Source organism: Coturnix japonica, chromosome 4 (assembly GCF_001577835.2).
Source record: "Coturnix japonica isolate 7356 chromosome 4, Coturnix japonica 2.1, whole genome shotgun sequence".
NCBI lineage: Eukaryota > Metazoa > Chordata > Aves > Galliformes > Phasianidae > Coturnix > Coturnix japonica.
The window spans coordinates 5,620,288-5,634,906 of NC_029519.1; the positions used below are offsets into that span (position 1 = coordinate 5,620,288).

Below are 14,619 nucleotides of genomic sequence, written 5' to 3' on the forward strand. Positions count from 1 at the left end.
ATAGGGACCCATGTTAATTGCATTAGTGACTCCCTTTTATTGTTACTTTTGTAAAAATAACCTGGTATTGTGACATCTTGGTTCTCAAGTTGTACACAGGTTATTGGTTATTTTGCTGGAAAAGTATTCCTTCATTCCTTTCCTCCTCAATTCACGTCAAATATACTTAACACCTTTGGGAAGAAATCCAGATATCCAAATGCCCCAGAGAGCAAGAACGTGCCAAGGAGTAATTTCAGCATGACAATTCTACACAGCAAAAACACATTCTGAGGTGATGATAACTCAGTAAGTCATTATGAACAAGTAAAACATCACTGCACCTAGCAAAATCATGTACATAATCTTTATTACAGTTTTCAGAATACATGGATAAACAATGGCCAGGCTGTAATGTCATCAAATTCCTATTTAAAACATTACATACAAACACAGAGCTGATTAAAAAATAGAAATGCATGAGTTTTGTCACTTTGATTTTTTTTGGCATCAGGAGTCTTATGACTTCTAAAAGGGAAACCAAATGGCGCATGATCCTGACTAAACCGTAATCAATTATTGTTCACATTCTGTGGCATATGTATCACCTCAAATAGCACTAAAAGAAGCACTACAAGAACAAATCTTTCTCCTTTAACATTTTTCTTATGAAATCAGTGGGTGCCTAGTGACAGCTTGCAGAATACACAGGCTTACACATGTCTCTTGTGCACAAAAGCAGTACGTGATCTGAAAAAGCTGAGGGATTTGGCTTTAACTGCTTTGATTTTATTTTCATTATTTACATTCTGTGAGACATGAAGGTATCTTACAATACTTGTATCAAAATGGGTAACATTATGGCACATAAGAGATGAGCTACCTTTACATTGCTTTCTCTCAGCATTTGTTATGGTGACCCCTCACCAGTTTGAAGGCAAACATTGAAGTATAACTCAGCCAAGCCTTTGTTTAATGGATAAGAAACAATTTACTTAAGTTTGCGTCCACGTAACTATTACCAGCTTTAAATATTTCCTATATTCTCAATATAGGATGTACTAAATTCACCCATCAAAGCACGATTTGCCTGAGGGATGCAAAAGCAAAACACTGCAAAGTTTTCTTAACGAAAGCTATAGGAAGATTTCCAGAGCCAAACCTAAAACACAGCCAGATTCTCAGTTTAGCAAGCCATTTGTACAATGTGGATTGAATTTGAATTAGGTCATGGATGAACTGTGGTTTGGATAGAAATCATCAAAATATGTTTTCTTTGTTTTTGTTTTGTTTTTTACAGCATTTCTCTGAGGTAGTACATATACCACACATACAAATGCAAAAATATACATATATTCATAACTGTTTTCATAATACAGAAGGGAACTATGGGAATGTATGCAATTGTCTCTAAATTTCCAAAAATGAATTACTAATTCCGGATAACACTTTCCATATTGATCGTGGTTGCTTAAAATCAGAACAAATTACGTAACAGTATTTCTAGGAATGCTTCCTGAAGGTGTTTGTCAGTGCCCTCTGAAGCACTGATTTGATTTTGGCTTTAACCTCTGTTCAGAATATGATTAACACAAAACAAACATCACTTATGTGCTGGGAAAAGATATCTGCTCAATCACAAACATACATGATAAATCATCTTGCACTTTTTCTCAGCAAACTTGAGCAAAAATGTTGTGTCTTCACATTTCTGATCAGTACAGCCAGTAGTCTTAAGCAACAGAGGTGTATATTTGTATATGATTTAAACCATTCATTCCCATGTCAATTGCAAATTTAGTTTAATTCATTACAAAGGTAAGATTATTTTCCTCTTAAATAAACTAAGAAATGTAAACAGTGTAACATCATAAAAAAAAATATCTTCATTACTTCTAACTGGAAAAATGTGAATGCAAACAGATGTGATAGGATACCGTTAACGTCATGTCTCAGAGGACATTTAGTGAAAAATAATTAGCGAGAAATTTATGTATGAAGCCTCCAGCAATTTTCTTTCTGGGATTATTCTGAATACAAATATAATTTAACTGATATATTTCATTTTTTTTTTTTTTAAATTAGAAAATAAGGCAAGTGCATTTCTGAAAAAGGTGCTACTACTCTACACTTCTAGAGAAACACGTGACAACTCTGAAAATCAGATCAATAATAAAAACATTAAAAATAGCTGCAATTTAATATAGACTGAAAAAACTATCAAAAGACAAAGTGACCAGCATCAATTTCAGAAAATATTTTAGACTTCATAAATACGAGCACCCTATATTTACATAAATTATCCTCTAAACTAGTTTTCCTTTGAAAGACACTTTTGTTCTAACAGATATGTCCATTAAATTATATAAATGTTTCAAATAAGAAAAAAATAGTAGTAAAATAGAAGTATTAGATGATGATGTTCTTTTGGATTTCCTTTTTTTTTTTTTTTTTTTAATTTGTTTTTTTTTTTTTTTTTTGCTAAGATTTGGTTCTTGAGAATCTGCAGTCAGCATTCACAAACCTTTAAAAAATACAGCCACGGAAATGAAAAACTTGTGCACTAATAATTTCTGCTACAGTATAAAGATTCTGCTTTGAGCTGTTGAGTTTTCACATATAAAGATATCAATACCTCTAAATCCCAAAATGCTCATTTTAAAATTTGAATTTTAATACACTATTGATTGCAGTACAAATTTATATTGACATTATGCACCTAATCCTTTTAAACTGGCTATGCACATTAAGTACATTTTTATAACTGCAAAATTAATAGGGTTGAGTACAAGGTTGATGTTGACCTTACACAAAACAGAATATAATTATTTGTATCTCTTACTGAAAGAGCTGAGACACAGAACAGAACCCTGTTGCATGCACATTTTTTTTTTCCTGAAGTACCATACAAGTCTTTGCTTAATTACTAAAAACACAAAAAGCCCCTGTTTAGGTAGAGTATTAGTTGACAGCACACACTTCACTTGGCTTCATTTGCATTCTTGTGTTTAGTGATGCAGCAATGGGCAAAAACTGTATCCTTTGAAGACCTTTTTTTTAAAAAAAAAGATTGGAAAATCAATACTTGGACAGATAAGGAGCTGTATCTTTTATCTTTTCTTACAGTAACTGTATATTTATGAACATAGCTTGAAATTGTAAGCAATTATCCCTATATAGCTGGATAGTCTTTAAAATCATAAAGTATGTTACCAGATAAGCAAAAAGAATCTAACTGTACAAAGACGCTTGGCTCAAGCAGTAGTGCAAAATTACATCGCCCCAGTATCAAATGCTCCTCTAGAGCTAGCAGTTTGTGCACAGAAAATAACGTGACTCCCAAATATTCTTTATATAACATTAAAAAAGAAGTTTTCCATAACCCCAGGCAATAAAAGTATTCATATTAATGCATCAATCAGTAATAATCTGAGAATAAGTGCCATCTACTACACTGTATCCCATTTTAAAAAATACCATAATTGAACAACATACAAGTAGTTCCACCGGAACTCCCACTTCAAATTCTCCATCTCATTCTAATAAGCATCAAGTCTTCAGTACAAAGGATGGTGAAGACTGACCTGAACACCAAAACACACTGTACATTCCACAAGAGTCTAGGGAGGAAAGAGAACTGTTAAGTTCCCCCTTGAGTGGCAGAACATAGACAGTGTCAGCTACTGAGCTGACTGCTCACCTGAGGTACTGCAGTGCAGGGGCTGTATACAAAGTAGAATGGGAGGAGTTTCCCAAAAAATCAGATTGCTGCAATCTGCTGTTTCTCTGCTATATAGTGCTCCAGGTAGAAAACTTATTCTTAGCTGCTAAACCCTCAGAACTAAAATCCACCACAGAGATCCCGCTACATGTTTTACCTGAGAAACAGAGGAAAAACTTAGAGGCAGCTCTGAATAGCTTCATAATGTAGCCAGTATCTAAAAACCTACACAAAGGTATTTTCAGTACAGTTAAAATAGGACAATCATATTTTCCCCAAATATCTGTATAAAGAATATATAAGTTCACAATTAGAAAATTTCTCTGTATATTCAGTTAAAAACATATTCTGCCCATAGTATCGTTTAATTTTTGTAAAATCCTATAGTTTTTTTTTTTTAATTATTTTTCATTTTTAGCAGTGATAAGCAATTATACATCATTAAAGTCACCAAAAGTGTAGATATGTGGTATATCCTACTTGCAGCTAAAACTGCTGAATCCACCAGGCTTTACATAGAGATAAAGATTTCCAGCAACCTCACTGGGGCTACACATAGCATTTTTATGGTTACAAAAATGATTCTGTACATCAGCTCATCTCTCAATTTTTCAACATACAATTTTATTACGTTTTTCCTTTCAGGTCCAAACAAGAATTGCAAATGGAATCCACATCTGTATTCTTTCAACAAAGCTCTGTTTTCTTAGCCATATAAAGCACTTCCTTGGAACCCCCAACTCCTTTCATTTAAATTACCAGCTTTTTTAAAAAAAAAAAAAAAAAAAAAAAAAAAAGGAAAAAGGAAAAAGGAAAAAAAAAAAAAAGTACCTTAAAAAAAAGACCTTGCTGTTAAACACTGTTTACAGATCTTGGTAGTTGGGGTAATAAGATACAGTATGTGGATTATTTAACAAAAAATATTTAAACATTTCCCGCATTTAGTCAATACCAGTATTCTTTTGTGAACGTTGCCAATTTGGATGATAAACTCTTAAAAATATATCCATGTAATTGTAAATAAAACAATTCACTAAATTCTTTGGCATCAGAAGAATCATATAGCTGCTCTTGTTCCACTGTGACGAGTACGAGAGTCTTCCAAACCTACTTGTCTGTTATCTGCAATATAAAGAGAGAAAAAACAAATCACTATAGGATTTGAAACATGGACAGTGCAACATCAAGAGATTTTCCAAATAGCCTTGAAAAACATTTCAAACGATATGTAAATAAGTAACCAATAGATTGGATCAGAAAAGTTTCACACTACAGCTGACAGACAGAGTTCAAGAGTTCTGCAATCAGCAATAAATTACTTTCTTGATCAGAGAAGTCAGGTAATAAAAGCATTAAGAGTATCTTGAAACACTGTCCCCTTGGAAACAGCACACAATTAACAAAATTCTAGGTTAATGCCTCATATTATAAACAACCTATTTGCAGAAATCTCTGGAAAAATACATATCAAGACTCCTGAGACTGTACTGACCAACACGATGGTGGAAAGTCTACTATAAGATGCTGCAAATGTTAAAGTGCTAGACTACTTGCTGTGATTTAATATGGAGTTTAAAATAGAACTGTCAAATCAGCCACTTCCTAAGCATTTCCTGATTGTACAATGTGAACTTTTAGTATGAAATATTACACAGTAGTTATTGCAATGAACGATAAATACATCTTTCACAGGAAAAGACGAATATCATGAACTACCAACCACAACTAAATGCCCCTGCTTAATTTTATGGAGGTCTTGATCTTTTTCAAATGCGGTCTTGCTGCATAATTTTATTTTTTGGTCACTGTTTATTTTTGACATAACCTCCTCTACTCTTTTGTTTTACATCCAGGTTATTGTTCTTTGTTTGCATCAGTACCAGTCCTTCATTGCTACAGCATCAGAGCATCCCAATACGTGTCTTGTCTGATGGATAGAAAACATTCTTTAAAAAAGACTCATGTTATAACCTAACCAAGTCAGAAACAGCCTAAGAACATTAAATGAAGTTCTGGAGTAGTCAGGGGGATCAGTGAACTATTTCTGGACCACAACAGATGATAGTTGTGAAGACTGCAAGAGCTCTGCAAAATCAGCCTTCCATTTCTCTGTTCAATAGAAGTGTCTCCAATGCTATAGGGAATTAGGGCTCCTTCAGCAAGATATTTGTTCTTTTTATAGTTCTGCCTTGCCTCCTTTTCCTAATGAATTTATCCATGCATAAAGTATTCAAATTACCCTAAGTCAATCTGTTTTGCATGGGAATAAATCTCTACACTGGTTGCAGTCACTAGGCACTGGATATTACCAGCACAGAAAAGCTCTCTAAAACCCAAGAAGGAGAGGTACCAATTCACATGCGCTGCTGCTCATCATTATCAGCAGAGAGTAGAGTCCAGTGATAACTGCCTTCAGTGGTTGATTTAACTTTTCTGGGAATAAATAATATTGACAAAATACAAAATATTTGAAAAGGTGCTTAAGCATCACTGAACCTGTAATATGAATCTAGTAATATGAGAAAACAAAACCATAATAAGCTTCATGTATAAATAGCTGCCATGCAATAAAAAACATACATTTTTAGACAATGTATTTCAAGTTGGTGTCATTTGGTGACTTCAATTTTAAGACCTTCTCATGTATAAGTGTAACACACTACTATTAAAATCAATTAGCAACATTTGTTGGCAAGAGGAAAGTATTTTTGCACACACACACACACAAAAATAGACTATGTTTTCCTTTCCTTAATGCTTTTGCATTAGCTCTGATATTAAAAGAGGAGTCTCAATAGCTGCAACAGATTTATTAACTCAGTGGCTTGTTACCAGCATGAAACTCAGTTACATTAGGAGAAAAATAAATGAGATTTTGCAGAAGTGCAATATTAAGATTAAATGATTTTTCCATTGTGCTTTCTACTTACTCACTTTGCCAGGTAGTACGTTTGTGCTCTACTAATTATAAACCTAACTCTTTATGAGCAATCAATGCCAGTAATAATATAGGTGGTGTACGATCGAACTGCCTAGTCGTAAGACTGAGATATCTGATAATAGAGAATGGCATACTGTACAAAACTGTATTTTAAAGGTACACAATTAGAATTTGTATTAATACATAACAACCACAAAAAAATGTTTTTGACATGCCTTACATTAAAATTATAAGCATATTATAAACCGCTGTCACTTGAGCTTGGAACATCATTTGGTTAATAACCTAGATTGTCACCCTTAGATTAGCAATAAAAACAAAACAATAACAACAGTCAAACAGATAACTAATGTTTGTTTATTTTGAAAAAGAAAAACAATAACATTTTGAACATTTAACTAAAAGGTAAAGTACCTAAAACTTATGGGAAAACCTGCTTAAAAAAAAAAAGGCTTTGGAGGGAAGAGTAGTACCAAAACTATTTTGCCTTCTTCAAATGCAATGGTCAGAGGACCCTCAAATCTCAATAACACACACACAAAGTCTTAGTTAATAAATCCTACAATAATGGTAAAGTGGTGAATTCAGAAGAGGGGTAGAATATCTCTTTGGGTGCTCAGCTAGCAATTGTTGTGCTGGTGCGTATGTTGGAGAACACAAGACTCAGTAAGGGGAACGCTGAGATGGTAACTTATTTAAAAATCCACTCTCCTAATCTGCACATTCAGAGTTGCTACTTTTTTTTTTTTTTTTTTGTAATACCTATCACAAGGTGAAAAAATTCACCTTCTCATATTTGAGGATAAAAAAATATGTTTAATGTTAGAAGGGCTACCTCCTCAAGTTGACTTCAGAAAAATCACACAAGGAAGGAACCCAGCAATGATTAAAATACTTACAATTTAATTTCTTAAATAATTTTGACTTTGTAAAGGATGTAGAAATGCATCCTGCAAGGGAATCTGAAAGACCTCTCTACCTTTGGGAATCAATGAAAGCATTTGCATCAAATATTTATTTATTCATTCATGTAAAATTTTCTTCACTGGGAAATCCTACTGAAACACATCTTGTTTTCATGAGCAGCCCAAGGGAAAACACTCATACAGTTCCTAGTAGTTCAGCAAGCACCACAAACAATATAACATCGAAATCAATCAGGAGGTCGAGAAAGTTTAACGTAAGTACAGAACAACTACACTATGCTAAAAAAGGAGTGCAAGCCACTTCTGTTTTAAATGGTGAACTAGAACAACATGTGATAATTGCAGGGAACAAACAATGCACCTGTGATACTGATGACATCAGCATTCCTCCTGTAGAAGGAATCACAGAATGACCCGGGTTGGAAGGGACCTCAAGGATCATGTAGTTCCAACCCCCTGCCTAGCAGGGCCACCAAACATACACCTTTACTAGATCAGGTTGCCCAGGGCCCCATCCAAACTGGTCTTGAACACCTCCAAGGACGGGGCATCCAAAACCTCTCTGGGCAGCCTGTTCCAGGGCCTAACCACTCTCCTAGTGAAGAACTTCCCCCTAACATCCAACCTAAATCTTCCCTCTTTCAACTTAAAACCATTTCCCCTTGTCCTGCTATTGTCAGCCCTTTCAAAGACTTTACTCCCCTCCTGGGTGTAAGTTCCCTTCAGGTATTGAAAGGCTGCTATGAGGTCACCCCACAACCTTCTCTTCTCCCAACAAGCCCAACTCCCTCAGCCTGTCCTCATAGGGGAGGTGCTCCAGCCCCCTGATCATCTTTGTGGCCCTCCTCTGGACCCTTTCCAAAATCTCTATGTCTTTAAGGAAGGTGGAAGGTCCAAGAAACACACAGTCATCACTTTGTTCCGACTAAGATACCTCAATATTTGCTGTATCACGTCACAGATTAACATCTGGGCAAATCAGAATCAATTCATATCACATTATCCTGGCCAGCCTGTAGTTTTCTCCTTCAGCTGTCTATGCACAGGGAAATTTAGAGCCAAGCTACAATGAGCTTTGATGTAACAGCATATTAACAGTTGCTTTGAAAAGAAACTTATGACAAGAACTAACTTGAGTTTTCTTGTTCATCACATGCATCTTTATCATCTTGGATTATCAAAAGTGAAAGGTAAATTGTTTTAGAAATAGTAATTGACAGCTAAAGAGAGAAAGAATTTGTAAAACAGCAAGTCTACCTCTAGCACCTCCTTAACTGCTATAGCTACGTTCTCTGCACTGTCTAGCCTCTATGACATTACTATGATGGAATGTAAAGTAAGGAATAAACTAGTTGAGGAAATTAAGAGCTTCAAAAACTGTTTTCAGTGTCTAGAACAAAATCTTTCTGAGAAACAGCACCTTGAGAGAAAACAGCACTCATAACCTCAATTCTGTTATGATACTGCCCATCTCTGTCCAATTTTATTTCAAACTTTCAAAATGTGCCTCTCACATTAAAGAAAAATAAACAGACAAACAAAAAAAAACCCACACAGTGAGGTGAAGATCAGTAACAGGAGAAATGAAACCAAAACTGAACTTCAAAAAGCACAAATAAAATTCACTCCTCACAAGAAAATACAAGTTATAAAACCAAGTTAAGGGAACCACTGTTTTTTTTTAATTATTATTCTTACTATTTTGAACATTTATTTCAAACAAAACAGGTACACTACACACACAAAATAAAATCCAAACTAGAGCCTTTATAGAGCACCTCACTGGGCCATTTTACATGTTTTTCAATTTGATATTTTTGTATCTAAAAATGAGAAAAGACCGAGTGATACAATTCCCATGTTCTTGGATCTTCTTCTGAACAGAAACTCAAATTCCTGGCAAATTCAAATTTCAGCTAAAATGGTTATTTTTAACATCAAAGGAAATTGTAGAGAGTTCAAGCAAACCTTGTAGAAGCAGAGTCAAATTCCATAAAGTGCTGCTGTATTTTGTCTTAGGTCCAACCCAAACTTCAGTATGTATTCTGAGTGATACCTGAGCATATAAGCAGAATTTCTCCCAAAGGAGGAAAAGAATCTCACCCTAAGGCCTGTGTTACAGCAGCACTTTTCAACTCAAAACTACACAACACACATAAACAGCCCAAACAGATCAACTATAAGTGTGTTGATGTTTTAATACCCCAAAAATTACATTCTTGACCTGGTTAGTGGGACATTTACTAATATACAGTTATATGAGAAAAGGTGTTAAAATAAGCAAGGTTAAAAATACTGAGTCTGTATTGTTATCAGTAAGATTTCTAACTCAGGAAAAGAAGATTAAGACAACATGTTTAAAAAGAGCATCTCTTAAGAAAGAGAGGTTCCTCCACTGAGAAAAGAAGTACATACATCCTGCAGGAGTGCCAAAATTATCACATTAGCCTCGCAGTAAGAGAGATCGCATGTAGATGCATATGTTGCTTTAAAGTACTTCCCTCAAAGTTTTAGTCATTTAAGTAACAAACAGCACTTTGTTGTCAGGAGCCCAGCTCACTGTATCTGCCCACACATCTCTCAGCGAGAACACACGTGGAAGTCCTGATCTTTAACTTGCTAAATAAAAGTATTTAATATCCACAGGCAAGGTAGTCCAAAGCTAGGGATAAACCAGAGAAAACCAAAGAATTTGCCTTGGCACAACAAGATATGTTAAAGGGGAACACAAACATCTCATGGTACTGCTGCCACTCATACCTGGCTTGCTGGGCACAGGTAAGCAGAGACTTTCATTTGTATGGAAACCAATACCAGCAGTCTAAAACAGCACTTTATGTTCTCTGCGTGATAAAATACTTTAAAAATGAATAACATAAGAAATGTAAACGTTGAATGGCACACGTGATGACATCTCACTGCTCAGCATAATCCAGCTGTAAGCACAATCAACACGGTATGGGAACACAAAAATAACATGTTTGCAACAGAAGTCTATGCTGCTGACCTTCTGTATCACAATACTGTCAAACTCACCCTACTTATAGCTGAAAAAATTCTAGTACACAAAGCATTTACAGAAAAAGATGCATCTGTAATTTTTATTTTAAAGTACTGTTTTAAATAAGATTTACTATAGCTTAGCTCAGACCTTAAAGATTTCACGCACACGAATAAAGAAGCCTAAGCCCAATAAGCTAAAATTCCTTAAAACTTTAAATGATTTATTTAATATTTCAATTTGACTTTGCTTTCTTTGTTAATAGTACTGCTTGGGATTTGCATTGAAAGTTCTTCTACAAGAGTTGAGATGGAAAAGCCTTAGTTTGAGACAACATATGCCTGCCTCAGGGGTTACAAGACAAATCAATCTATTTTTCTCCTTCCCTCCAAGGGTAATTGGCTTTTAAAATTACAGAGGAAAAAAAGCCCTTCATGTCAGCACAGTGCAGGCCCACATACAGCCATTTTCCATTTCTTTTCCTGCTTTAATTCTCAGGTGAGAACTAAGGAAAGGTGGGAAAACAAAGAAAGAGAGGAATGATTGCGTCAGGTTGAATATATCCAGTAACAATCAGCACTGTGACCAGCATCTGAGTCTGGAATTTACTAAACCTACTATGAATATCTGTCACTTTCCTAGTCAGTATTTTTAACTTCTAATTTGTGAAGAAATTTTCTTCAATATCTCTGACAGCCTGCACCTCTGGCATTCACAGATACTTTGTCACCGAATTCAGCATAAATTGCAAAGTTACAATTATTGCTTCACTGCTATTATAATCTCACTAAGTAATGCTGACTTCTAGTTCACTCTTATGAAATTGCCTTTTACAAGTAGCAGTCACATCTATGAGCATCCTTACAACCCTCAGGCTACACTACACACAATCATATGCACTCTCAGTTTCACACTCAGAATGCAGTTAAATCTACTCCTCCTCATCCCACTAACTTGACTAATATTAATTGATTCAAAGCAGTGGAACTCATACGATAGTTCTCAGATTTTTCTGACTGCTATTAGATGTAATTTATAATGCATTACTCCAGAGAATTTCTTACTGGAGGTACAATATGTGGAAATATTTTTCAGTGCATAACAATGAGCAATCAGAGCTACCTATGACTGATACACATAAACAACAAACTGCTGAAAAATTCAAAATAACGTAGTCTTCTGAAAACTACTAAGATTCTCTTGGAGCCCAGCACTGAAACTGTACCACTAAACCTTTAATGTGAACTTGCTCACTGGGACTGTGTATACAGGTGTAAAGCAATTATTGGATTTGATATCTGAATGAACTCACGTTCCCATTAGGGTTTGAATGCTTCAATGACCCTATTATTTTCCTACCAATGTTCTCAGACCTGATCAACTTAATTATTCTGACTAGTGAAACATTTAGGACATGAATATATGATTTGTTTTAAACCAAATGAGACAACTGAAAGTACTACATAAGGTAATATAAAAAAACCCCAAAGGATAAAATGTGACGTGTCAAATCCTGGAAGAAGGTCAGATCCAAACAGTAAGAAAGAAACAGCGAAGGATATGTACTGCAATAAAACTAAATTTATTCACGTATCTTTCCTTGAACTTCTAATTTGTATCCTTTACTGCATGTCACGCACAGTAAAATAAGTTCAGCTTATGAATTAGAAAGGTAACATATTTCAGAGAGTAAACAACTGAAACCTCCTTTAGTAAGCAAGAAACTTCAGCTCCCAAATACAGAATGGATCTCTTTTCATGAGTACACGCTGACTTTTTCATCAGTTGTTCAAAAGTAAAAATAGAGTTTCTTATAAAAAACATTTTATGACAGAAATGACAGATTTGTTGATATAAAAGATGTTTCCCTATTTCAGCTGTACCTGTTATTTTACTGCTAAGAAGAGTGACACAGCACAAATGTGTGCACGCATTCTGAACAGACTGATATGATGCTGATAAACCACATTTTTCATAAATAATTTAAAATGGCTTCCAAAATTTGATATTCCCAGCTTCCCTATTCACTCTACTGTTCTTACAATTTGTATTTGCTTTGAAATTGACTGTAACATTACAAACAGGACAAAGAAATAAAGACAGTAATAGGTTCTGAACTTCAAGTATACGAGCAGACATAAAGTTAGCATCTTCTCATCCGAATGCATTTGTCCTTAAAAAGAATCAAACTGACATCGGAGTGGTCCCCTTGTCCCTTGCCTTCTTTCACTAATGATATGTAATGGCTGCTGAGCCTGCAATAAATGTGTTTACGTCCAGCTAGATTGCCATCATTTTACAATCTAATCTGATACTTTTAAGAAAGAAGAAAGTCACGAGAGACCAACACCAGCCTGTGCTGAAGGCATTTCTTGACATCAGCCTTCACTTTGCACTTCAAATATAAGTATACGATTTGACAAAACGTACACAGTCATGATAGAAGGCTCTTCACCTCTTCTCCAAAACTGTCTGATAGAAGTCAATATCTATTCCTTTACAAAGTTACAATCAAAAACTGCCAGATGAAAGTCAAAGGGGAAGCTTTCCAACTATTCCTTACAATTTTTTATTAAAGGGCAGCATATGAACACATTTGCTTCAGTAGGACGCTCCCACCCACACTCCTCAGTTTTATCAGTTAGCAGCTTAAAATACTGGAAGTTATGTCTCCCATGCACAAATGCTTTATTCTTTGCATAGAATATGAAAGCAATGAACTCGAACCTCTCTTTTCTGCAAAGGAATTTCAGAACAAGAGTAACACTCCAATAAAGCAAGTCTTTCCTGCTGTTGCACACAAAATGTCACCAGTTTTTCCCCTGTACCCACACAATTGACAGCCCTTGTCAAAAGCAAACAATTTGTTTTATATCCTGCAAAAGAGTGCCTCTTTTATTTTTTATGCATCAGAAACAAATTCTCTTTATAAAAACATAACTCTGCAATAACTTGTAGCCTACATGTAAAATGAAATACTTTAAATAATACAATAAAGGCAGACCATCTATAATTATTTTTTGATTAAATAAAATATCAACATTTTTTATTCATGGATAGGTTAACATTTACAATTCAGCATTTTGCAATATTTAAAGAGAACTGAATATGCTATGAGAAAACTTAAAACGACATCACTCCTGTATGACCGGCTGGCACAAGCTGCAGTCATCCATGCCCATCTGCACCTTCATCATATAACATTAAAGAAGGGCTCCTGTATTAAAGAAGGGCTCCTGGTTTGAGACTGACAAGATGATCTCACCACTACCTATTACCTCCTTAGACATGACAGCAGGGAATTACTAAACAGAGCATGTGACTTTTACCATAAATTATTAGCAACAAAGGCACTTGCTTATCATGAGAATCAAATTCTTGTTTATTGAAGTAATTCATAAAAATGTTATTTTTACAATTTTAGACTATTGGGAAAAATAAATTCATAATCTGTATCTGCTTTGTGAATGAAACATTTAGGGTTTTTTAAGACCCTAAAACCAAATACTACTTCCCAATGGGTCTGACTAAATTGACGAATGCTTAACAAAAAAGACAATTATATACATTTGGATATAACTGCTCTGGAAGCAAAACACTTGCATACACAACTTCTTTTCTAAGGTCAAGCTACTCTACAGTTCCAAGATGAGAAACTACATACCCTTCCTTACTAAACAACGAGCTGTGATAATGCTGATAGCCTGTATTATACATTATGAAAAAGCCCCTAAAAATTTTTATCTGTACTAAAAGCAAGACTAGATGTGGCTTCACAGACAACAAAGAACACATCCCTATTAGTAGCAAGATATGCAGGAAGTTCTCAATGCAAGTTCCAGAACATTCAAATAAAGATTTTGCCTTATTTTAAAGAAAAACGAACTACGCAATGTTAAAAAGAAGATAAGCTACTTCTATTGCCTGAGCTTAGAAACTTTCCTCATCCTGTTATTTCTACTGAAGATGCTCTCCAGGCCACCAATTAGCAGACAATACTTTGTTAAAGCCCACAAGTGTTGCACTCTCTGGACAAAAGAAAAAAAAAATG

The 14,619-nt window shown here is 34.9% G+C and overlaps 1 protein-coding gene across 1 annotated transcript in view; it reads right to left on the reverse strand.

Moving 5' to 3' along the window:
- Nucleotides 1–332: 332 nt before the first annotated feature.
- Nucleotides 333–14,619, reverse strand: part of DIAPH2 (diaphanous related formin 2) — a 153,218-nt gene continuing 138,931 nt past the window's right edge. The window contains 1 exon segment of the mRNA XM_032443965.1: nt 333–4,822. Coding sequence (XP_032299856.1) covers nt 4,758–4,822 — 65 coding nt within the window. The 3' untranslated portion in view covers nt 333–4,757.